The sequence below is a fragment of the Alosa sapidissima genome, chromosome 17 (assembly GCF_018492685.1).
Source record: "Alosa sapidissima isolate fAloSap1 chromosome 17, fAloSap1.pri, whole genome shotgun sequence".
NCBI lineage: Eukaryota > Metazoa > Chordata > Actinopteri > Clupeiformes > Clupeidae > Alosa > Alosa sapidissima.
The window spans coordinates 21,009,759-21,034,440 of NC_055973.1; the positions used below are offsets into that span (position 1 = coordinate 21,009,759).

The 24,682-nt window shown below is 43.9% G+C and overlaps 3 protein-coding genes across 7 annotated transcripts in view; all 3 read left to right on the top strand.

Moving 5' to 3' along the window:
- Positions 1-14,314, top strand: part of LOC121687882 (out at first protein homolog) — a 35,137-nt gene extending 20,823 nt beyond the window's left edge. Inside the window, exon 5 of the transcript XR_006024445.1 lies at positions 14,300-14,314. The gene's annotated coding sequence lies outside the window, so the exon portion shown is untranslated. The remainder of the gene's footprint in view (positions 1-14,299) is intronic.
- On the top strand, positions 241-3,913 carry LOC121687883 (TLC domain-containing protein 5-like). 2 transcript variants are annotated; one of them, XM_042067037.1, is made up of 3 exons: positions 241-618; positions 1,766-1,965; positions 3,094-3,913. In XM_042067037.1, the coding sequence occupies exons 2-3, from the start codon at positions 1,770-1,772 to the stop codon at positions 3,633-3,635; spliced, it is 738 nt and encodes a 245-aa protein (XP_041922971.1). In that variant the 5' UTR covers positions 241-618; positions 1,766-1,769; the 3' UTR covers positions 3,636-3,913. The 2 variants fall into 2 exon arrangements, with proteins under 2 accessions (XP_041922971.1, XP_041922972.1); XM_042067038.1 differs by lacking the exon at positions 241-618 and adding an exon at positions 961-1,582.
- arhgef12a (Rho guanine nucleotide exchange factor (GEF) 12a) overlaps positions 5,470-24,682 on the top strand; it is a 66,023-nt gene continuing 46,810 nt past the window's right edge. For 3 of the 4 annotated variants that reach the window (XM_042067032.1, XM_042067034.1, XM_042067035.1), the window contains exon 1: positions 5,471-7,171. In XM_042067032.1, coding sequence (XP_041922966.1) covers positions 7,140-7,171 — 32 coding nt within the window. In that variant the 5' untranslated portion in view covers positions 5,471-7,139. Of the gene's footprint in view, positions 7,172-24,682 lie in introns of all 4 variants that reach the window. The other variant, XM_042067033.1, reaches the window with a different exon arrangement.

The window sequence follows — 24,682 nt, forward strand, 5'->3', positions numbered from 1 at the left end:
CTCGCCCTGTCTCTAGCTGTGTTTTTTGGGAGCCTATAGTTACATGTCATCAAAAGTGAATCCTGTAACTGGCATTCCATGTCAGTTAAAGATGACTAAATGTCCCCATACAAAGTGAACAATAGGTGACATTTAAGCTGTTCGTAATGTGATGTGACCTACAAACTCATGTCATGTCATGTCATGTCATGCCTCATGCCACTGGACTGCCGGAATTCCAAATAAAAGACGTGCATGTCTTTCCACAACCGGACCAGCAGGCGTCGCGCCTAGCTGGGATGACAGGAGCATCTGTCGCCTGGAAACAAGACAACCCTCTTCTCTTTGTAGACATCGTTGATGATTCTTCGAGAATAATGTCGCTTTTGTTTATGTGGAGCACTGGGTCCTGTCTCCGTGAAGACGTTGTTTGTTTGAGAATAATTCAGACAGTGCCTTTCTTTCTTGAGGCGTGAGACGTAGGCTACAGGGGGATGTTGAGGTTATATTCGGTTTAAACGTTCCAACAGGCCCTGGTGCCACGAGGATCCTAGTGTCACAACATCATTATTGTGGACAGACCAAGTGAATACATCTATCCGGATACTCCGATGGAACGGTGGTTCTTGTATAGTTCAGGTAAGTTCGCCACGCATCTAAACATTCCCTTGTGCGGTGAATGTAATGAGATGTTTTAGAGCGTAGGCAACGCTTTCATGCTCAAATGGGCTATTGTTTAATGTTGTGAAAGCCTGTATGGCAGTTATAATAGGCTATCGACTTAAATTCCTGAGGTGCAATAGCCTACCTCTTAAATATTCTGTTCCGTATGGGTGGAAATAAATAATTAAGCCTATCTTCTTTACCCATGTGCAAATTCAGATATGGAAAGACCTCTTAAATATATGGGACAATTGTGACAGTCTACCATTATCATGCTAGCACACTTTAATTGTTGATCTGATGAATTTAACATTTGTGATATGTAGCCTAACCTGTTCCATTGTCCACAATCCTATTATTTACACTGTAGCCTACCATACTCACTGTTATGTAAGAACTGTTTGTGCTGTTTGTAAAATAAATGGAGTGTGTTGTAGTCTATGCTTGAAGTCCAGAGCTTAGCTTTTGCCTCGTAGGAGTGCACACACTATTATGTAAAAACATAGCATAAATGTGCCATACACTGATGTTGTACTTGCTACTATGAAATCATGATAGTGATGTTTTGTTATAGTGGCCATAGTTATATCCTAGCAAAGACAATGAATGGAAAAAGACTGAAAATAAAATAAATGGTTTCAGTTCAGTGCTGTCTGTCTGTTCTCCCTGTGGACTCAGGCGGAAGCTCCAAACATAGTTACTTTTGCACTAGTTTTGACATTGTAGTCAGGCAGCTGCCTTATTTCCCAATACCCAGGATCCCTCAGCCCATTCACTTTAGATCTTCCCTACTCACTGTGAAACACTTACCACAGAAAGACCTGTTACTTTTCACTGAAGAACTCTAAGCTGTCGTACACACATAGGATTATTCAGGAGAGCATTTGGAAGCGGTAGTCTATGAGTGGGCATTTTCATTTACTGTGGGGTAGAGCTGAAGGTACAGGAATTTCGAGAGTCATACAGAAGGAATGTTTTCTAGATTGCATTTAATAGGTGTGGTAGTTAGTTAGCCCATTATTAGGCACAGTGTGTTTGTTGTACTATGAGTGTGTATTTGAGCTAGATTGTGAGCTACGGCCTTCTGAGTGAATTCTAAAGTAGTGTATTGTGTCTGTCCCAGCGAGATGACATTCCTTGTAGTCGGAGTGATTCTGTGCCTTGTGGGATGGATCAGCCTTTATGCTTTTCTCTGCCACTCAAACGGTTCCCATGGATATGAGTGGAACTGTCGCCTGGTCACTCTGGCCCATGGACTCCTGGCAGTGGGAATCACGGCCTACATTGGCTATGTGGACGGTCCCTGGCCCTTCAGTCATCCAGGTGAGATGCAGAGACATGCAGACCACTACAGACATCATGGTATGGGCAGATGCAGGCATCATGGTATGGACAGATGCATCATGCAGGTCTGGGAGAATATGGAGTCATGAAATATTGGTTTCCAGACCTGGTGAAGTGTGGACATTTGTATAAAAGTCTCAAAAAAGTCTGAAAGTATTACTCATAGTTGAAGACAAGACAAGTCTACTAATACACTGCTTCGCTTTTATATTAATACAATGCTTAGCTTTAGAAAATGCTTTGTTCGTTTCTGTTTGTTATTAACATGTTGTCACCTTTCTAAAATAATGGCATTTAAGTTTTTTTTTTTTTTCAGAAAACACAAAAAAGTTGACCAAAAATGATTTAGGCAAAAAAATATTTTTGTCAAAAAAATACTTTTAGGAAGGTGACCATGTGCATGCCAGGGCTGCCAAGAAGTACCATTTTATTCTATTCTATTATATTTAATTCTATTCTATTCTGTTCTTAGCATTCACACAAGACTGTTTGGTCCGGACATGAGTTAGTTTGGACCAATGGTTCGGTGATTTTTGCTAATGTGAACGCAGTCTACCGACCGGGTGCAGACCAGGGTCCGCTAGGAAACGGGGGTCTGGGGAATGCTATCTGTTTCAAAACAAGGGAATAAACTGCTGTTTTTGCGACGTTGCCGAGCGATATTGGTAAAAATAAGCTAGTATTTATGACATAAATGTTGTCCGCAAACAAAAATGTAGACCAGCTGGGTCAGGGCTAGGGGGGGAGTGATCACACTTGGGTACGGTCCAGTTAAACGGACCCAGTGTAAAAGCAACCTTAGTCCTTAGTCAGAGGTTGCTGTCCTCTGGGAACAGTCTCACACACTCAGTTATATGCTGCACAGTACTGTGTATCTGTTATAAATCCCTCTCAGCATTCGACCATCTCAAATTGATTATAAGAACTTTAGCAGAATGTCATGAGTTTATTCCAGACATCAGTAGATACTTAGTGGATATTTACAGCATACATTTAGGACAAGGATTTTCTGGTTCTATAACTGTATAACTACAATTGCACTATTTTTTAACCATATCATTTGAGCTTCAATTTTTTTGTCCTGTTATTTCTGATCATGGTTCCCAGGTACAAAGACCACACCACTGCAGGCCAGTGCTATGGTGATAAGCCTGGGATACTTCCTGTTTGACATGGGCTGGTGCATCTACTTCCAGACGGAGGGCCTTGTCATGTTGGCGCACCACACCATCAGCATTCTGGGCATCATCCTGACACTGAGCATTGGCGAGTCGGGCATCGAGGCATGCGCGGTGCTCTATGGCAGCGAGATCACCAACCCACTGCTGCAGGCGCGCTGGTTCCTCCGGCAGACGGGCCGCTACGAGAGCTGGCTCGGCGACGTTGTGGATGTCACTTTCGTGCTGCTCTTCGTGTTCATGCGCGTTGTGGTGGGCGCCAACATGCTCTACTGCGAGCTCATTTCACCGCGCCCCAAGTTCATCATCAAGTGCAGTGGTGTGGCCATGTACGTGCTCAGCTGGGTGTTCATGGTGGACATCACCCGGTTTGCCGTGCGTAAATACCGCCGCTGGACTGTGCGAGGGCAGGCTGCTAAGACCAAAGACAAACCGATCGAGACCAATGGGCCGCACGCAAAGACAGACTGAGGACATACCCACTTGCCATTTCCTCATAGACATTTTAAAAACAGAGCAAGAAAGAAAGACATTTTTAAATAACATGATGATAATTGAAAAAAATCTGTGGACAATGCATGGCCTGATGTTTCCTGAGACAGATATAAAGAAGCATGTATGATGAGGGCCATGTTATTGCTGAATAGCCCAGATTGCACCTTGGAGTGACTGGCTGGGGCTTTCTGTCCGTCCGTCTGGGGACTGGAATGAGTGAAGCAGTAAGAAATGAGCCATAGTTCAACATTGTTACAAATAAGACTGCCCACTGCGTGCCAGACTGCATTTCAAAACGCCACTGCACAGCACTCAGCTGCCCCCCTGCCGAACAGCCGAGTTTAGGGCGGATCTGGCTGAGATTCAGCCCTGATGGGGTCCTGAACTCCTGATCCAGCCCTGATCTGGCCCTGATGCGGCTGCTTTGTGCTAGATCAAAGTTGGACCCGGTCCAGAGTAAAATGCTATAAAAGGGGTTGTGCTTATGACAGCAGACACTGATACGTTTTATGTAATGGTCTGTGTACTTGTCATTTAAAGTTGGGGGAAATCAATGCATTGTACAAGAGGACAATGTTTGATAACTTTAATTAATGCAGTTTGACAACTATTAATTATGTGGTATGTAGAATGTCCTCAAGATAATTCTCTAAAAGACAAAATTTGTTTGAAAGATGTTTGAATACTGTTTTTACTAGTAAAGTAGACATTTTTGCCTTTTTAATATGGAAGTGATTGTGGATGCTGTAATTTTAATATAGCAATACTTATGATTGTTGTAAAAACAAAGCTTGCAGAATAAAGAATTTGTTAAGTTCTGCATTACAAAAAGAGCACAATGGCTTTGTCATTGGAGAAATCAATTTCTCTCTTTGTTTGAGTATATGTGGGTGAGTGTGTGTGTGTGCGTGTGCGCGTATGTGTGTATGTATGTGTGTCTGTGTGTGTGTATGTATGTGTGCTAGCTGAGAGTGGAAGAAGGAAAATGACAGAATGGTACTGTGTTTTTCTGGACATTGGAGAGACAGTGATTGTCTATCTTCACAACAGTGCTTCAGCAAAAGTGTGTGGGTCTTGTTACATGGAACAGCAGCCCTGTGTGTGTTTGAGTGAAATATCAATCTGGTCAATACAGGCCTATTTAGTGTGAACAGGCCAGGGTTTAATCAAATGAAAGGACGTGGATTACTCAGCAAAGCGGATAATGAAGTGCAGTACATATAACAGGCCACAAGATGGCAAACACGAATAATAATATACGGCTCTGATAATATGCAGCAATAGACATCTTCTTCTGATTATCTCTTCATGAAATGCAACAAACCCAGCAGTAGCCTATGTCAAATTGACAACTTTTTTAAATTACACAGTAGGTAGAGATTTAAACATATGACGATATAATTGCAGTTATCAAAGTAAAACAAGTTTGGCCTGCAAATAAATGCACCTTTTAATACAGGCTACACCTTTTAGCCTACATGTATGTTTTAAGTTTATTGTCGGCGACAAAGGAAGGAACAATCATGAATTTGCAAAGTTGCACCATGTCAAAAAAAGTAAATATTTGACAAAAAATGTTACTAAAATACAAGAATATGATATAGACTTTGGTCAACGTGTCAATATGTATTGATAGTAGCTGAAACAGACATGAACGTGGACTAAACATAACACAGCCTATGCACACGTGTACTTTAATATTATGTAAAACGAACGCGTAAGCTTTGTCTATGTATTTCCAGATTGTATATAGTGGGGCCATTGGTCCATAGTCGATACATTTATGTCGCTTTAAGAGAGCGGAGCTAACTTGTAGCACTGGCTAGCTTTTAGTCGGCCAGTGGCTGAAGGTGAACAGATTCCACAGAAAACAAGTCAGAACGGCCCAATTCGGAAAACATGGAGACGGAGCAATCAGACGGCTGAGTTTTAACTTTGGGGGCTTTTGTTTTGATCAAAGGACTTTTGAGGCAACGCACACGTCTGGATTCTGCATATATCTGACAAGAACAACCTGAAGACCGTTTACATGAGAATTCTCGTGGGAAAACACGCTTTTCATGGATGTGGTTAATAGATAGCTAGCTAACGTTACATTTGGAGTTTGGGATTATTGTTGCAAAGTTTCAAACCAGGATACTGACAAACATTTTACTGCAGTGAAACACGCATTTTCCGTGCTTTAGTTTCAGGATTGTTTGATTTAGTTCAGGGGACTTTGAATCTACAAAGAATCGTAAAACCGATGTGTTTTAATTCGACGCGTTTGGGACGCCTGGTTGGGGGAAAGGTTCTCCATTTTCCAGACCTTAGGCTAACATTATTGCTAGCTCGCTAGGTTAACTGTTAGCTCTCCTAAAATTTCAGAGGCCTCGTTACTCCATTCAGAGGTGTAATGTTACTGGCGTCGACTCGTTGGAATAATTGTGACTTTTCTGTTGAAGGGTTGCTCCCTTCTTTTAAAGCCAAAGTTCTTAAATTCTCATGGTCACGAGGAATTGGTCCTTCGCCCTCATTAAATTCGGTACCCTGTGATATCAAACTAGCGAGGTACAGTACCCAGCGAAACAACTAACGTTATCATTAAGTTAATTTATCGATGTATCTTTAAAAGAAAAGGAAGACAACAGCAAGCTGTTGCTAAAACTAGCCGCAAAACGTCCAGTTGGGTGGAAAGTTTGCAAGTAGCGTGTTTATTTAAGACTGCTGGAGAAGCATCCCAGTGGCCACGTTTGTATGAATTCGACTGGAAGGAGCATACAAATGTCCAGTTTCAGCTGATTTGAGACGCGTCCCGTGAAGCGTTAGCTAGCCCACTTGATGTGTGTAGTTCGTGTTTTTACGCTAATGACTTTTTTGCTGACTGAAGGTTCAAGTCGCTTACAATTTACACTGTATCTTTTGGAAACGATCAAAGCACATTCGGTTTCTATAAATGCGGGTGTTGCCAGTATTATAACGGCGTCGACGGGAGCGTGATTATCAGGGAATGAAGAATTGACAGTACATAACCAACTAGTTACCGCAAATTAAGCTTACTTTTGCCAGCTATTTATTTCCTCTTGCTCGAGAGAAGACTTATAGTTGTGATTTTTATATTTTGTTATGTTCAAACGGTGTTTTATTGCCAACTGATTAATATTTTGTTACTTTGTCTCCACTGATTAGTTAGCTTGCTAGCTAGCTGGACTTGTTCATTTTGCATTTCTGACGTATGTCCAGCTGCCGAATGCAACCGAATACCAGCACGCACGGACACGAAAGTCACCTGTCTAAAAATCCTGAATAGCACATTCAGAGCTTTGCCATTTATTCCACAATTTCTGCTCATTAACAACTGAGGACGATTTAAATACGAAGGAACGGACGTAACCATTGTCGGATGTTAGGGATACCTTACAGCGAAAGTGGTGCACTGCTTCATGTTTGTGAAGATGGTCATTGGATGTAAACCGCTGGAAAAGTAGATACGGAAGCCCAATGAGTGACACACAGCCCACAATCACTGACAGGTGAGTGAGTTTGTGATTTTTAAACCGTGTCATCCCTGTTCACATGACTACAAACCAGTAGACCAACCCTGCAGTAGTCTCCCTGTCTGTGTGCTATATAATCAAGTGTAATAGATGGGTTAAGCGTCCCTTAGGAATTCTGTGGCCTTTAGGCAGCGGCAGCCGGAGAGCTATCTGACTTACAAGTTGGGATGTCTGTTTATGAGTCATGTTGTTGTTGCTGGTGCTGCATCTGCCTTCTTGGAACATTTTGTGATCAAACTTTACCAGATACAGACAAAAATACATGCATGGTTACATCAAAGGAAAGAGTGAGGGTTTTAATCCTTCTTTCAAATAGTGTGAATTTCTGTGCTAACCTAAATGACAGTTTCAAGAAAGAGATGCTGTGCCTCAGGATGCAGCAAAAGCAGACTTTGATTTGATGTTTTGAAGATAACTTTGGTCAGTGATGTTATGAAGATAACACATTGCTTTTGGACAGTCGCATTGCTTTTGGACAGTCACTTATTTTATTGCAAATGCAATGATGCAACATGCCCTACATTTTATCATCCGCATGCATCAGGATTTAATAGATCAGTGATCTGCGCTTGAACACATCCCTCTCTTTCTCCATCCATCCACCCATCCACCCTAGAGGAGAGAAAACACACACACACACACACACACACAGACATAGCTCACGGCCTGCGGGTCACGTCAGTGATGGTGGGATGTGATTTTCAGCCTCAGTGACCCTGACTGCACCTGCAGCTGGTACTTAAGAGTGGCATTGGTGTGTGTGTGTGTGTGTGAGAGAGTGTGTGTGTGCGTGGCTAGGTAGGTGCGGCACTATACTGCCTCAGGCTGTTGAAGGGGGTGTGTATGTGTGTAGTCTCAGACAGATATAGAGGTAAATTAGTTAGCCGATGTCTGTCGTCTCAGACATAAAAGCAGGGGGAGGGATGGATAGTAAGTGTATTAGTTTGTACACAACCTCAGACAGAGGGCAGAGAGAGAGCGATTGGGCTGTGCGTCTTTCCTTCAGACTGATTTAGCAGAAATTAGTGAATGAGTTGATGTGCCTGCCTTGTCTTGAAGAACAGGAGAGTGTGTGTGTGCGTGTGTGCACGTGCACACAAACGCTGTCTCTCTGGCTGAATCGAGTGGATAGACTGTGTGGAGAGTGAGTTTTCCCACCTGAACTAATTCAGGCTGACAGATCCACTGAGATGAGCCCAGCTACTCACTGCTGCGTCCGAGACACGCTGAACTTCTGTAAGGGCACAGAAGAAACCTGCACCTCTTATGCAGTGAGGGGATAGAGGGGGGGAGGGAGATGATGGAGAGCGAGCAAGAGTGTGTGAGTGGATGTGTGGGTGTGTGAGTGAGTGAGAGAGAGAACTGGGCTACTTGTCATTCAGTGTTTGTCCCTTACCAAATGGAAGCGATACCATTCCCTCGAGGCTGATTGAGTGAGTTGTGATCCAGTAAATTATGATGTTTTGAAGTCCTGATCCAGTCAGGGGCATTGTGTGGTCTTCCTGTGAATAATACAATACCACAGAAAGGATTGAAGAAAACTGACCACAGTCAAGCAATGCCTCAGTCTTTTTTGGTCTGCTTTTTAGATGTGATTCTGTATTTGTCTGTATTTGTCTTATGCTGTAGTCCAGAGCCTGTAAAGCCCAGGCAGGTTCGGCCCAGGCAGGTTCGGTGCTGCAGGCGGGATGAGCTCAGACTTTCCTCTCCCCTCTCCTCTACTCTCTCTCCTTTTTCCTCTCCCCTCCCCTCTCTCCCCTCTCCTCTCCTCTCTCCTCTCCCCTCTCTTCTCTGCTCCCCTCTCTACCCTCTCTTCGGTGCAGTGTCTGCTGCTAACGTTGCCATCCCTCCATTAGAGTTATGAGCGGCCCGATTAAGTGCATTCATGCTGAGCTTGTTCCTTCGTGGCTCCACAATGCTCTTCCTGTCAGCTGTACGTGGGCCCTCCTCTTCACACACAGAGGCTGTGTGTTTTGCTCCTGATGATCAGGTCATCCCCCTCATCCTTTTTCCCTGAAATAAAAAAAAATATTATTATTATTTTACACACAGAGAGAGAGAGAGAGAGAGAGAAGATTATTGGCTTCTGAATGCCAGGTTATGAGAGGATAAGCATTGCAGGACTTCTGTAGGGTTTCACATCCTCTGCTGAGAGAGAGAGATCTTGTCCAACCCTCAGGAAGTGAGATGGGGCTGCATAATTTGGGGTAAATAGCTAATTGTGATTTGTAGTGTTAATTTCGTCAGACGAGACAAGAGGAAATATGTTCGTCAATTACCTTTTTTTCATGACTAAGACGAGACGGCAGTAATGTCCTGAAACACTGACTAAGACTATCTTAAGATGCATTATTATTGACGAAAAAAGACGAGACTAAAATGTTTTGCATGAAATAAAAACTAAGATAAAATCTCTCTTCATTTTCGTCTACAAAATGAGAAGACAGAATATCTAGCTGTTACGTTTTCAAAATATTCCGAATGAGTTCATACGCAACAGCTTTCCTGTAGGCTAGTCTACGTGCTGTTGCTGCAACCCTGTGGCTGCAACATGAAACTACATGGAACAAGAACACTGGATATTTCTGCCAGAGTTAGCAAGCTAACTACCTAAGCTTTATGCTACAATACTACATACCCAGAAGTTGAAGCTTCTCTTATACAAATTAACATCCCCCAGAATGTCCATACGAAAATGTTAATCATGTAATGTCAACTATTTAACTAGTTATGACTGATGATGCAAAGTTTGCTAGCAAGTAAGCTAATATGGAAAGTTCGCTAGCCAGTTAGCTATGGCTAAGATGAAGTCTGTTTGGGGAATGTGTTGTGTTTGGGTGCATATCACCATCTAGTGAGGCGGAGTAAAACTTTAATACTTTGGCCTACGACAGTGTTTCTCAAACTTTTTCAGTTACAGGACCACTTAACTAACCCTAGCTAAAAAAAAAAAAGATTAGACCTACTTCAACAGTAGCCTATAATTAGTCTACACAATAGGCCTGCTCACTAAACCACCTTGCTTAATGTCTTTGCACTTTGCTTATTGTGTGGCTTCATACTGTATGATTTAAACTGGCATATCTTACATAGACAGTGTTGCAGAACTGTTTTTACATACAAGTTGGTTCAATATTGCAAACAACTCATCTATATTATATTTTACCACGTCTGCTCGCGGACCACTTGGGATAGCTTGCGGACCACCAGTGATCCCCAGACCACACTTTGAGAAACACTGGTCTACGAATATGTGAGTGGTCCAGTCAAATCTTTTACTGTCTATGGTCAAATCCCTACCTGTGCATGTAAACATACTGACTGACAAAAAATCAGAATGAGTAATTATAACAGACGAGTAGCCCTGTGGACACACAATATTGTTGGAAAATTGAGATGTGTGAAACACTATTTGACTCAAATGGTAATCAGAAATAATTTGTTATAAAAAAAAAGACTAAAATGTGTTGACTAAAACTGACTAAGACTAAGATACCTTTAGTTTTCTTTTGACTAAAACTAGACTAAAATTACGAGACTTTTAGTCGACTAAAACTTGATTAACAAAAATTATATTTGAATGACTAAATATGACAAAGACTAAAAAGGACATTTCGTCCTAAGACTAAATTAAAAATAGGTGACAAAATTAACACTAGATTTGCAATATGAATTTTGAATGCCAATAAATTGATTCAGTTCAATATTCCAGATGTCTCTATGTGAAGCACAGCACTCCAGATTGACTGTTTGCCATTTTCCACCGACAGAAAACTGGTTCCGTTCTCATTCGTGAACCAACATTTGAACCATTCGCAGCATTTCGAGAAAACCGTTTGGAAGGTGGCACTTTGGTTCAGAGCTGGAACTAAAAATAGTGGGTTTTTCCTGCAAGCTGGGGTGGGCGTGTCATTCTACCGTTCAGAGGGGAGAAGGATAAAAGCGGAGTTCTCCCTCTGTACAGTAATTTCCCGTGTATTAGCTGCATTGTGTAAAAACCGCAGGACGGTGTATTATGTTAAAAAAAAAAAAAAACATATTAATACCATATTAATAGTGTGTGATTTTGCTAAATCGATGCATAAACCTCAGCTGATAGTTGGGAAAGTATGGTATCAACTGTTGCCATGACAGTCAACTAGCACTACACCGCAGACGTTAACTATCATTTCTACAGTTTTTACAGGGCAACCATCATATCATCCTCCTCTTTTAATGAACTATTATTTATGCATGCAACAGCTGTTGTTGAGGACACATCCTTGGTTCTGTTCAAAACTGGTGGAAATGCAGGTTGGTTCACTAGATTACATTTACATTTCTTAATTTAGCAGACAACTTTATCTAGAGCAACATGTCATGAGGGCCATTGTCCCCGGAGTAACTTGAGCTTAAATGCCTTGGGGGCAAAACCGTGGAAGCCGGGAATTGATATATAGCACCAAGGTTCAAAAACGCGTTCAAGAATGCTTTCTCGGTTGGTCGAAAAACGCTCTGTGAAGCTCACCAATCAGAAGTGCTAAGCTTCTCACGCACTAGGCATGCTCACCAATCAGAAGTGGCATAGTCAGAGAAGATGACATGATTATAAAAATCATAAATATGACAAGATGAACGATTATTTATAGTTTTTGTGATTTAGATAATTGCTGTGGTTCATATTGCGATTGTGTTATGAGATGTGCAGGCCTGAGCCGAAAGCTTCAACATGACTCTCGGAACGCATTACATACATTTGTCGCACACATTGTTAGTATTTTATTGCATTGTCAATTCGTATCATATAAAACTAGCCTGCATCTATTTTATAAACTATTTATATAATATTTATAAACTATAGCACCTAAAACTGATGTTCAGACCTTGAATGGTAGGCTATATTTTGGAGTTGGACTGATGTTAGTTGTTGTGCGTGTGTGTGTGTGTGTGATTGTTGAGATGGCTCTCGGCAGCTGTGCCTTGTTATTGTGCTGAGTCAAGTTGGCCTCCTGCTGACTAATGAGAGAGCTCTACTAGTCACTCTAGCCTACAGTGCTTTCCTCTGACGCTAGGACCAAGACACACACACAGACACAGACACACGCTGGTGGAAAATAAGTGAAGCAACCATTGAAAGTGGGTAGTATCAGAGGCTTGGCTCAAGCCAAGGTCCTTTTTTTTAAAAAGCGGCCTGTTGTTGCTGTATACTTTCCTTTAGCGCTTTGTGGTTGTATGCATCATCATGATGTGTGGAAAATATTCAGGAAACACACAAACACACAACTAGGGCTGTTGGAACGAACTTCCGAAGTCGATTATAAATCAAATATTTAAAGAATCAATACTAATCGAATTTTGAAATTACTATTCCAATGTGTTTTTTTGGGAGTTTGAAATGTGAAATCGAAATGCTTTTGTCATGTCTAATGCACAATCTAAAAATGGCAGAAAGATGCACCCACGGAGATCACGGATGTGCTTTTTTTTTCTTCAAGGCAACCACGCATTGATCGTGGCATTGGCAATGCATAAGCCCGTTTATACAGTGTATAGAGATGCATAGTAAATATTAATAATAGGCCAAATTTGAGCATTAAATATTCAAATAAAAATCGATTTAAAAATAATAATAAATGAAATTCTAATGGGATTATGGAGGAACAACACACACACATATCATGATCACTCCACACCACTGCAGTCACACACACACACACACACACACACACATCATGATCTCTCCACACCACTGCAGTCACACACACACACACACACACACACACACAGAGACTCCTCGGCCCAAGAAAGGCTCACACCAGTGTGCAAATGAAGATCGCAGCAGAGTTAGGGCCCGTCCACACGGAGACGCTTTTTGGGTTAAACGCAGAGGTTTTGCTTCGTCTTGGCGAAGAGTCCAAACAAATCCTGTAAACGCACTGCCCGAAACCGCACTTTTTTGAAACCTGGTCCCAGAGTGGAAAAATCTGAAACCGTAGCCCTTTTGAATTCGTTTGGACAGCGAAACCGCACATCCTACTTGCGTATTGATGATGTCATCGCCACACCTCAGCTGCCCTGGACACTTATAGTATTGCCTAACAATACTAGTTTTCATACATGACATTACCTACGATTACACTCCGTAGGATAAATATCACAACTGGTGCTGCGCAGCGCCGATAGCTTATGACTTGGTGGACTGAACACTGTTTTTCCTGGTGTTTTTTTATGCATTCTAGCTACTGTCAGTGACTCGAGAGAACTTAAGTTATTAGGGAAGTGCGTGCAAGTTTACATTAATTTGTGCGTAGTGCCGGTGTCATTCATTTATTTTACATGACTTACAACATAAATAAATGCATTCATAGTGAAGTCAGATATGAGCATACAAAGACGCTTAGAACTCATGTTAAGCCTATAGATGTGCACTAAATGCGAATGCGCGATTTGATGCAAGCAAAAGTATTGACTGTTACTAACAAAGGTATTATAGCAATATTATAAATGTGGCGACGGAACAGCCTAGAACTTGGGTACGCCTAGCCTTTGCACTTGCGGTGATAACCAAAACTAATGTGAATCGCGGACTATCCTACAACCAAAGAAAGTAAAGGAGATTATTTTTACCTGCGTTAGCCAAATAAAGGACGGGACTGCACCCTTCACAAACCGTGAAAATTAAGTTTATTAGTTTTACCATTGACTACAGTTGACAGTTCACTATAAGTCCACACAAACAATTCTGGTTTCCTTGCACTAGCCAGTTTTGTCGTAGCCTACTCTGTCTGTTGTATGGCCTACACAGCGCGCAAGCTTTGGTCAATTTCTGTAACAAACAGTGCCACTTATAGGCCTGGGATATGAAGTAACGTGTTGAGTCATGTTGAGATGAATTTGTTTGGACGCAAATGTTCTTGATACGGTTCCAGGGAAGAAAAGGTCGTCTTCCCTGGAACCGTATCCCCCCCCCCACACACACACACACACAGAAACACACACACCGGTCCCACTGATTGCCCCTCCCCTTCCCCTCCGGTCCCTTATGGTGTGTGTGAACAAAGCTTTTACATCCTTCTAAGGTGACTGAAGGGCCACGCCTGTAGTCCCGAGTTCAGTGGAAGTAAGGTGTGTGTGTGTGTGTGTGTGAATGCGTGTGAATGCGAGGAGTACCTGGTAACTAGGAGCAACACTGTAAACACAACAGTATGTTTTGCTGCAACTGAGTCACTCATGATGATGTCATATAACACTTAAGTGCACTGCACACTTTGCTCCCGCAGTAGTAATATATTCCTCATGCTGTACTTGAAGGCTACCTGAGGGCAGATCATTTCTACCCCGGTCCATCTCCAGATGGAGATCATGCTACCACAGCGGTGTGTTGTCCTCCAAAACATTACATCATCTTTGAATGAATGCCCTCACCTGAAGTATAAAGACGCTTAGAGAATTTAGCATAATAGAAGCTTACAAAGCAATGAAATAACATTCATACATGTGCAAATACGTCGGCTAGTTTGGTAATATAACAAGGCATTCCTTCACCTACTTGCTTTACCCCTAGCGACTTACAGATACCAATTGCACGGACCAATCCGAGTTTTATATATATATATATATATATATATATATATATATATATATATATATATATATAATGTATATTCACCCTTAAAGGTGTCCCGTCCCACCGGTGTGACAGGAATGTTGGAAAATGAATGTTCTAAAGAATATCTGGGTTCATTGAATTCAACATCGAGTTTTAGAACCTTGAATTGTTGCGGAACGGAATCTTATGTTACAATGTTCAAAAACCCACACCTTTAATGCTCCACACCAGTGAAAGCTTCATTAGCAATGCAACAGAAGCATGCCGCCTTAATGCACTGTAGATAAACCCCTGGGGCTCCGGAAACATTAACATGAGTTATGGTGCTCCTTGGGCTGAGCATGAATATTCACTCAGCCTCTCTTCGTCAGACCTACCAACAGCAACACTGCTGGCTGTATCATATACACTAACAAGAAAATGTCAGCAAGGCTCTTAACAAGCTGTAGGAGTGGCTACTGCGTCACCCAGACAGCACTCACTTTATGTCTTCCTTCAAGACAAAGCTCTGGCTCTTCACTGTGACCGCAAGGATATTATTGTCTAGGTAAGGTTGGTGACAAAGCAAGGATATGATGGTCTAAGTAAGGTAGGTGACAAAGCAAGGATATTATAGGGTAGGTAAGGTATGTGACAAAGCAAGGATATTAGGGTAGGTAAGGTAGGTGACAGCAAATATATGATGGTCTAGGTAAGGTAGATGACAAAGCAAAGATATGATGGTCTAGGTAAGGTAGATGACAAAGCAAAGATATGATGGTCTAGGTAAGGTAGGTGACAAAGCAAAGATATCATGGTCTAGGTAAGGTAGATGACAAAGCAAAGATATGATGGTCTAGCTAAGGTAGGTGACAAAGCAAAGATATGATGGTCTAGGTAAGGTAGATGACAAAGCAAAGATATGATGGTCTAGGTAAGGTAGATGACAAAGCAAAGATATGATGGTCTAGGTAAGGTAGATGTCCTGCCCTTGAGTTGCAATCAAAACATCCCAGTGTACAGTGTGTGAAATAGCATGTGTTCATGTGTTTACAGTGTGTGAGTTTGTGACATGAAGACTGAGGGAGGACCTTGCTCTGACAGCAGCTGTTGGATGCTCTGAATGGAAATTTTTTTTTTTTTTTATCCACACACACACACACGCAAATACACACAAACACACGCGTACACACAAATGCATACACACGCAAATACATGCAAATACACACAAACTCTCACAAATACACTAACTCACGCAAGCACACACACACACACATGTATACACACACACACACACACACACACACACACACACTCACACACTCTTGTCGGTTGCTCAGGTATTGTGAAGGGTACGGCCCACACTAATGTGGTGTGTTGTGTTTCGAGGACACTCCCTTTAATCTAGGGTATTAGTGGTGTGTTGTCTGGGCCTGCTGGAGCCAGTGTGAGCTCTCTCTCTCTGTGTGTGTGTGTGTGTGTGTGTGTGTGTGTGTGTGGGGGGGGGGGGGACCAGTTTGAGTGCTGAAGTTCAGACTGGCCTTAGGAAGGACTTCTGCTTTCAGAGAGCAGATTAATCTTCACTTCTGTTTATTATAAATAAGGCGCCTGTGCGAACAAGCCTGAGTCCTACACACACATACACATACACACATACACACATACACACACTTTCTCTCTCTGTCTCTCACTGTGTGTTTGTCCCTCTGCTCATTCATGTACATATTGCCCTCTGGTGTATTGTGTACCTACACACCTACCCACACCCCACCCCTCCGGGAGTATGTTGGTCCCGATGAGCGGGCAGATTTTTGCCCAGGGGTGTGTGTGAGAGGGTGCTGCTGCGAGGTGGGCCTGGTGCCAGTGGACCCGATGGGCCCAGTGGATCGGCTGGGCTGCCAGTGATTTAATGGGATTGTCTTCCCTGGGAGCCAACAGACACACACACACACACACACACACACACACACACACACACACACACACACACACACAGAGGAGGTCGAGGTGGCCCTCGCTATGCTCAGCGTGATGGATCTTTACTGCGCTAGCACATGATGGGAGGTCTGAAGCTCTTGCTCTCTCTCTCTGTGACTGTGTGCCTGCCTGCTTGCTTGCCTGCAGAGGCTAATTAGATGTGATTTATTTTCCCCTCTTCTCTCTCATGGTGTGAGTGTGTGTGTGTGTGAGAGATCTTGAGCCTGTGGCAGAGGTCCCCTTTCACTGTGTGTGTGTGATCTTGAAGCTGTGGCACAGGTCCCCTTTTAGTTTGTGTTTGTGTGTGAGAGAGGATTAAAGAGACTCATGCTCTGGTCCAGTGGTGCCATGGAAACGTCTGAAGGACATCTAAGGTGTTCTCAACAGTCGAGACACTCCAGGTGTTTTTCAAGAAGAGACTTAATTTTTTCCAGAATGAGGCTCAACACGTGTTTCAGACACTTGTTTTTCCCAGGTGTTGTCAGATACAGAGAGACACTCGAGTGACATGAGACCGAGTTGTTTTGAAGAGGTATTATGGGTGCTCAAGATGAGCTATCGGTTTTTGTGGCTAGCAGGGGAAATTCGCTGGCTTCAGACTGGCGCATGTTGAGATTGAAAGTTTCGCTGGTCAGAGAGTGGAGTGACCCTGTTGTTGCCCTAGCGTGTGCGAGTGTGCGTGTGCGTGTGTGCGTGTGCATGTGCGCGTGTGCGTGCACGTGCGCTTCTTCTGTGCTTACTTAATGTTTTCCGACAACAAAACTCCTGAAACTCTATCCATGATTTTGGTGCGGCGATGAAGGTGTGTTTCTTTGGAGTGGGGCACCCACTGCCGTATCGGTGTATTTGTGTGTAGTGCCGTGGGGCGCTGTGTGTGTGTGTGTGTGTGTGTTGGCCTAGCTGTCAGGTCCTCCAGTAAGCCACTTAAGTGCTGCTTAACTGGATAATGAAGCCTTTGGCTGAGACGATTACTTGGTGAAGTCATGCTTGACCAACTTCCAAGACCAGCGCCGTGTGTGTGGAGAGAGAGCAGAGCCTCGGCTCAGAGAAGGGGAGGCAGGACCAAGTAACCCCAAGCCCTAATAGGGGCAGATTGAAGGAGAGGGATAATGGCCTTTACAAGGATTAGCCTACAGTGGGAAATACAGTAATGGGAATGCTTCTCTCATTGTGAGGTCCTTTGATACGGTAAAACCTGTCACGCACGCACGCACGCACGGCGCACGCACTGTGATGAATTTAAGATTGGGCTTGAGTGCATAAGTACAAGGGCATCAGCAGTCTCCTATCACTGGCCAATCACTGACCATTGGTTGAGGTTCCATTTCGGAAGCCATCTGTCCCCGTTTTTCTGCTGAAGCATCCTGCAAATCTGACCCCATGGGGAGTGCTAGAGACTCCACCCTTCCCCCACCCTCCGTTTGTGTGTCCCCCCCTTCCACACAGCAAGCTTAAGGCCTTTCCGAGAAGGAGCCTTAACCAATGGCATGGACACTGTTAGGCTAGTTAAATAATGTGTTAAATGGTCACAAGCATGGGAGCAGCTTCATTCCATTCAAGACATATTTTAACTAGCGTAACTGTCTCTGTGTCATTTGTCAAGTTTGTGTCTACATAGCGGGTGACTAGCGCACCAGAGTGTGTGTCTCAGTAGCATTTAACTAGGCTGAAAGCCGCTATTATGTAATAGACCCACATGATGGCAACAATGAAATTCAATATGACAATACCCACTCTATCCCGGCGCATTGTTTGGCGGTGCGGAGGCACAAGGCTATTGAATGTTTTCAGTGTGAGGCTGTGATCTAATTTGGGCTCCATCTTGGTGTTCCTGATTGTGTGTGTGTGTGTGTGTGTGTGAGAGAGTTGCGATACACTCTCAGTGCTGTTAAGCAGTGGAGATGTAGCTCAGTCAGAGATGCGTGATGCTACGTCTGCCTCAGGCCAGTGTTATACTTTGTGTATTAGTGTGTGTGTGTGTGTGTGTGTGTGTGTGTGTCCAGGCCATTGTTTTACTTTGTGTGTGCAAGTATGCGGTGGTCTGCTAGGGTCCAAGCGATATAAATTCTGTCATCAGAGGGTTCATGCACGACCCTCCAATTTTCTGCGTCCACCACTATGCTATAATGTCACCAACTGCACATGCAATCCAAACAGACTAGAGAATGACACACACACACACACACACACACAAACACAAACAAACAACAACAACAATCTGGTGGTTTCAACAGCTGTCTGTGTGTGTCGGTGCGTGCGTCCCACTAGGGCTCTGCAGATGAGATTGCATTGCGCTGGCTCTTCTCATACAGGTTTACTTCCTGTGCACTAGGAAGAGCGATTGGTGTCTGTACTGAAACAGTATTTAGGTGTTTGTGTGCATATGTGGTTATGCATATGCATAACATTCTTGTGTGCTGTGTGTGTGTGTGCATGCGTGTGTGTGTTGCGTGTGTGTGAGTGAGTATTGTGGCATTAATGCATCTCTGTGTGTCTGTCTGACTTTCTGTCTCTCCTGCTGGTTCCATCCATTGTTGTTGTGCTATGTTTACCCAATGCCTTTGAGCGCTGTGGTCTCACAACTGGAGATAGAGACCCACACTCAGTCTTGGAGAGCTGCAACAGCCCACCCCCCCCCCCCCCCCCCCCCCCCCCCCCACTCCCCGTCTTAGCACTGAACCCAGCCAGCCAGCTTTGCTGCTGCACATGTCATGGGGCGGGCGGGAAGGGGGGGGGGGCAGGTTTACTGGGGCAGAAAGGGAAGAATTCCCCCCGGGCAGGCAGCAGGCAGTGGCCCCGCCACGCTCTCTTACCCTTTCACTAAGCTGTGATGTCACCCAGGGGAGAGGCAAGGAGAGGGATGCTTAATGTCCAGCCAGTCGTTCTCCAGTGATCTCCCTATCCTTGACCTGTTTTGGCGCCATTAAGAAAACCCCATTGTTATGACGCTGTTGTTTGTTTACACTGAACCAAGCCATCATGTGTCATGCTACACCAGCGTGCAGCATGGGCAGCATGCTGGTGTTCTATGTAAGCTACGATGTTGCTTTTCAGAGACGTATGATCTTGTGTTAAGAGTCTTGCTTAGCTGCTAGACTGCATCACACCCTGTCCTGTCTTGCCATATTGGCTTTTCCCCTACAAACAGACAACGATTTTACTCTGTGAATGGCAGAACAACAATGCCTTGCGTTTTCTTGCCTCGTGGCCGAAGGCATTATGTTTTGGGGTTGTCCATTCATCTGTCTCCATCCTGATCTTGCGAATGCGATATCTCAAGAACACCTCAAGGCATGGCTTCAGATTTGTTAGAAATGTTCAATTGGACTCTACGATCAACTGATTTGATTTTTGAGGTTGATTTTTGATGTTCAAGGTCACTGTGACCAGATGTACAGTAGGCCCTATGTCCATTTCTCTTGAACAAGATGCCTTGAGGCACATTCGTCAAATTTAGCATGAGCGTTCGACTAAACGACTGGATAGATTCCTATCAACTTGATAATGTATGTATTACATGCTCGTTACACAATTGTAACCAGACGTTCACGGTTGCCTGGGGGAATACCACTGCAACAAGGTAATTCTAATTATACAGACCGTCGACACAAAATGACTGCTCAGCATTTCCACCTTGAGTAGACTGTGGAAATGGAGCTCTCTTTCTCTCTCTCTCTCTCTCTCTCTCTCTCTCTCTCTCCTCTCTCTCTCTCTCTCTCTCTCTCTCTCTCTCTCTCTCCCTCTCCCTCAGTTTCTCTGTTGATTCTGACTGACACAGTTTAATCACAGTTAACCCTGTCTCTTTCCATCCCTCCGTCTCTTTCCATCCCTCCATTGTGTCTCGCTCTTGATCTATCTCTCACTCAGTCACTCTTTCTCACTCTCCTTTACTCTGTTTTTCCTTTCCTTTGGGGTTTCTGACTGACAGTAGTGGAATTGTCGGTTCCAACTCTCTCTCTCTCTCTCTCTCTCTCTCCTCTCTCTCTCTCCTCTCTCTCTCTCTCTCTCTCTCTCTCTCTCTCTCTCTCTCTCTCTCTCTCTCTCTCTCTCTCCTGTCTACTCTTGTTTCTCGCTACATCCTTTCACCTTTATCACTCTTTATCCACCCTCCCCCCCTTTATCTTGTCTGTCTATCTGCTTCTCTTCCTTTTTGTCCAATTTATATCTCTCATTCTGTATCTCCATCCACTCTCTCACTCTGTCTGCCTGTCTCTCGGTCTGTCTGTCCTCTCTCTCTCTCTCTCTCTCTCCTCTCTCTCTCTGCTCCCATTTCCTAGTCCTGTTTTTTTTTATCTATTCCTTTCTTCTCTCCTCTTCTCTTCTGTAGCTCCCGATTGAGGACACAGAGCCTCAGGACACATTTAAAGCCCCGGTCTGCACGTCCCGGTGTCTGTCTGTCTGTCTGTGTCTGACTCACTCACATTAATAAAATGGTGTCAGAGTCCACACTGGCGTCTGGACCCCCCACTGGCAGCACAAGGCATTGAGTGTTCACACGCACGCACACACACACACACACACACACACACACACACACAAACAAACAGGGCATCGAGTGTCCACACACACAAGGCATTGAGTGTTCACACACATAGGGGTATCAAGTGTCCCCACACACACTGGGCATCAAATGTTCACACAATGAGAATCTTCAGCAGTTCATCAACAGATATATAAAACAAATCTATACAATAGTTGTGAGAATTACAGTACTGTCTGAACACAGCACAGAATACTTGGGAGTGTCTGTCTGTCTGTCTGTCCGTGTGTGTGTCTGTGTCTGTGTGCCTAGTAGGCTACATGGCAGGGGATGAGGGAGAATTAATTTTCCTAAACCACATGCCGGCTCTGCTGGTGGTAGATACCAGAGTGCTGGCTACACTATAATATGATCAATATAAGAACACTTTGCACTTGTACTTTAATGCAGGTTTATGGTTGCTTTCAGCCTGAATTATTAAACATAAAAGTAGCTGTTCACCACCAACTTTACTGTTGAGTTGACTGAAAGAAAATATAGGCTGGACTTCTTTGTTAATGTTATCAGGAAAGAACAGATGCTAAGTACGGGCAGCTATCCGGCTTGAATTTCCCCTTGGGGATCAATAAAGTATCTATCTATCTTCATAGTAAAGGAAGTTAAGGGTTTAGGTAAAGGTAAAGTTCAAGAGGAAGTTTTGTGTATTTTCAGTGTTAGACTGTTGTTGTATGACTGAGTCATAGATATCATAGAGATAGATGACTGTATGAATGCCCTGAAGGACAATAAAATTGTCATAGCAGCAAGAGATATCAAATACGGATATCAACTGTCAAAAAAAAATGCACACGATCCAATATAGCAGTGTAGTAGTTCACCTCCACCCACACACACACACACACACACACACACACACACACACACACACACAGAGAGTGCAGTTTGCCTCTTCCCTCATACTCCCATGTTATTTTGGTTGCTTTGTTGTAGGGAAAGATGTTTATGCAAAATTGCAAAATGTGTTATGGTCAGTAATATGATGAAGTCCCACAATTGATTTCCATTAAAGAAATTGAGCCAGACAAGGTTGCATACTCCCCAGATAAGCTGCCATAGGTTTACATTCATTTGCTTTACCTCACCTAATGTTGACTCTCTGCTGATGCTCAGGGCACATAGAATAGATTACAACGACGATGATGTTGTGTTTTAGGAACTGCTAGCTGTGCACTTAGCAAGTAATCATCATGGAGCAGTGCAGACTCAGCTCCTCTCTAATGGAATTGTGTCTGAGGCCTGGCGTGGAGAAGACACTGGACTTTGGTAATATGTGGCCTGCGTAGACACAGTTTATACTACTGTATGCTCTAATGGCGCATGCCTCTCCCTTTCCCTCTCCCTTGCTAGTGTGCCTGGATTTGATGTGGGTAGGCTAGTCTGAGTATGTTATGGGGTAGGCTAATCTGTTGTGAGGTAGGCTAGTCTGAGTATGTTATGGGGTAGGCTAGTCTGCTGTGAGGTAGGCTAGTCTGTTGTAGGGTAGGCTAGTCTGAGTCTGTTGTGGGGTAGGCTAGTCTGAGTCTGCTGTGGGGTAGGCTAGTCTGTTGTGAGGTAGGCTAGTCTGCTGTGAGGGTGGCTAACCTGTTGTGAGGTAGGCTAGTCTGTTGTGAGGTAGGCTAGTCTGCTGTGGGGTAGGCTAGTCTGCTGTGAGGGTGGCTAACCTGTTGTGAGGTAGGCTAGTCTGTTGTGAGGTAGGCTAGTCTGCTGTGGGGTAGGCTAGTCTGCTGTGGCGTAGACTAGTCTGCTGTGGAGTAGGCTAGTCTGTTGTGGTGTAGGCTAGTCTGCTTGAGTGTGCTGTGGTGTAGGCTAGTCTGTTGTGGGGTAGGCTAGTCTGCTTGAGTGTGCTGTGGTGTAGGCTAGTCTGTTGTGGGGTAGGCTAGTCTGCTTGAGTGTGCTGTGGGGTAGGCTGGTCTGCTTGAGTGTGCTGTGGGGTAGGCTAATCTGCTTGAATCTGCCCTTCTCTAGCAGGGGATGAAAGGGCTCTAAAGAGGGGAAGTAACAGCACCACCTTCTCTGTAAACACCTGTATATGTGTCTGTTTCTGTGTTTGTGTGTGTTGGAGAGAGTGAGAGGAGTGAAATTGTGTGGTAGGCATGATCCCGATCTGTGTGTGAGTGAAGAGTGGAGTGATGTGTGTGTGTGTGTGTGAGCAGGGGCTGGGGAGAGGAAAAGAAAAAAAATACTGGTTGGACAGCAGACCTTGTTGATGGGGCTGCCTTTGTCTGGCTCTGCATAGCACATGCCTGTATCTCTGTGCGTGCGTGTGTGGTGGGGGGTGCATACATTTGTGAACATGTCATCTACATATGGTATTGTGTGTGTTTTTATGTACATATTTGATCTGTTGTGTCTGTGTGGCTCTCTCTCTCTCTCTCTCTCTCTCTCTCTCTCTCTCTCTCTCTCTCTCTCTCTCTCTCTCTCTCTCTCTCTCTCTCTCTCTCTCTCTCTCTCTCTCTCTGTGTGTGTGTGTGAGATGTCATGTGCTCAGTGCCCTGTGGTCAGGGTAGTAGTCTGCAGTGGCGTGTGTTGTCCTTTCTTGGTCTTTTGGATGTGAGCACACACACTCCTCTGGTGCCCTGAGAATGGATCTGCGTGCGCCGTGCCTCAGACTTGAGCACATGCGTGTGCTCTTCTCCCTCCAGTAATCAGTCTCCTCTGGCTCACTTCTGTTATGGATACGGCCCTTGTCTGGCTCTGACAGGGCCCTGATATTTGTCCAGTTATGGCCTGAAGCGGTTGTAGTTTCCATCAACTCTTTAATGCAATACTTCAAAATGAAAATAAAAAAAGGTTGAGGAATACATGAATAATAATTAACGCCAGTGTATAATATAAATGAATGAAAGTAAATCGAAAAAATAACACCAAGATCATAGGGTCAATCCCTAAGTTATGAACATGTGATTAATATAAAGCAGCATATCAGTACTACACTAATGGTGTTGAATAAAGTCATGTAGGCTAAGTGTAAAGTGAATGCACTCTAACAGTGAGAACTCCTCATCTCTAGTTGGCATATCTTTGCGCCTCTGACTGCGGATTTCCCTGACATTGCTTACTGAGGAACACTCAGTCAGCGTTGGGGGATTTGTGATGAGCACAGATCACATGGAATTAAGGACATTGTTTTCATTTGTTTGTTTGTCCTATTTGAGAATGAAAAGATCTTAAGCGGGCTAAATACCCAAGGTCAGCTGTCAACCACGGGTCACCAGGTCGTGCTGAGCTTTGCTGTTGCTGTGGCGTCCATGCCAGGCTCTTGTCCATGGAGTCTGTTTCTTTTCACTCTCCTTCCTCCTCCTCTTCATCCGCTGCATCCTCCTCTGGTGTGCTAGCTGAGCCCTGTGCAGCCTCTCACAGATAAGCACTGTATTCTGCTCCGAGTGAGTGTCCCCTTTTGGCA

Bases quoted from the DNA above. Each gene is read 5' to 3' on its own strand.
- LOC121687883 (XM_042067037.1), top strand. From the start codon at position 1,770: ATGACATTCCTTGTAGTCGGAGTGATTCTGTGCCTTGTGGGATGGATC. The intron at 1,966-3,093 runs GTGAGATGCAGA...CATGGTTCCCAG, and splicing joins CTGGCCCTTCAGTCATCCAG to GTACAAAGACCACACCACTG.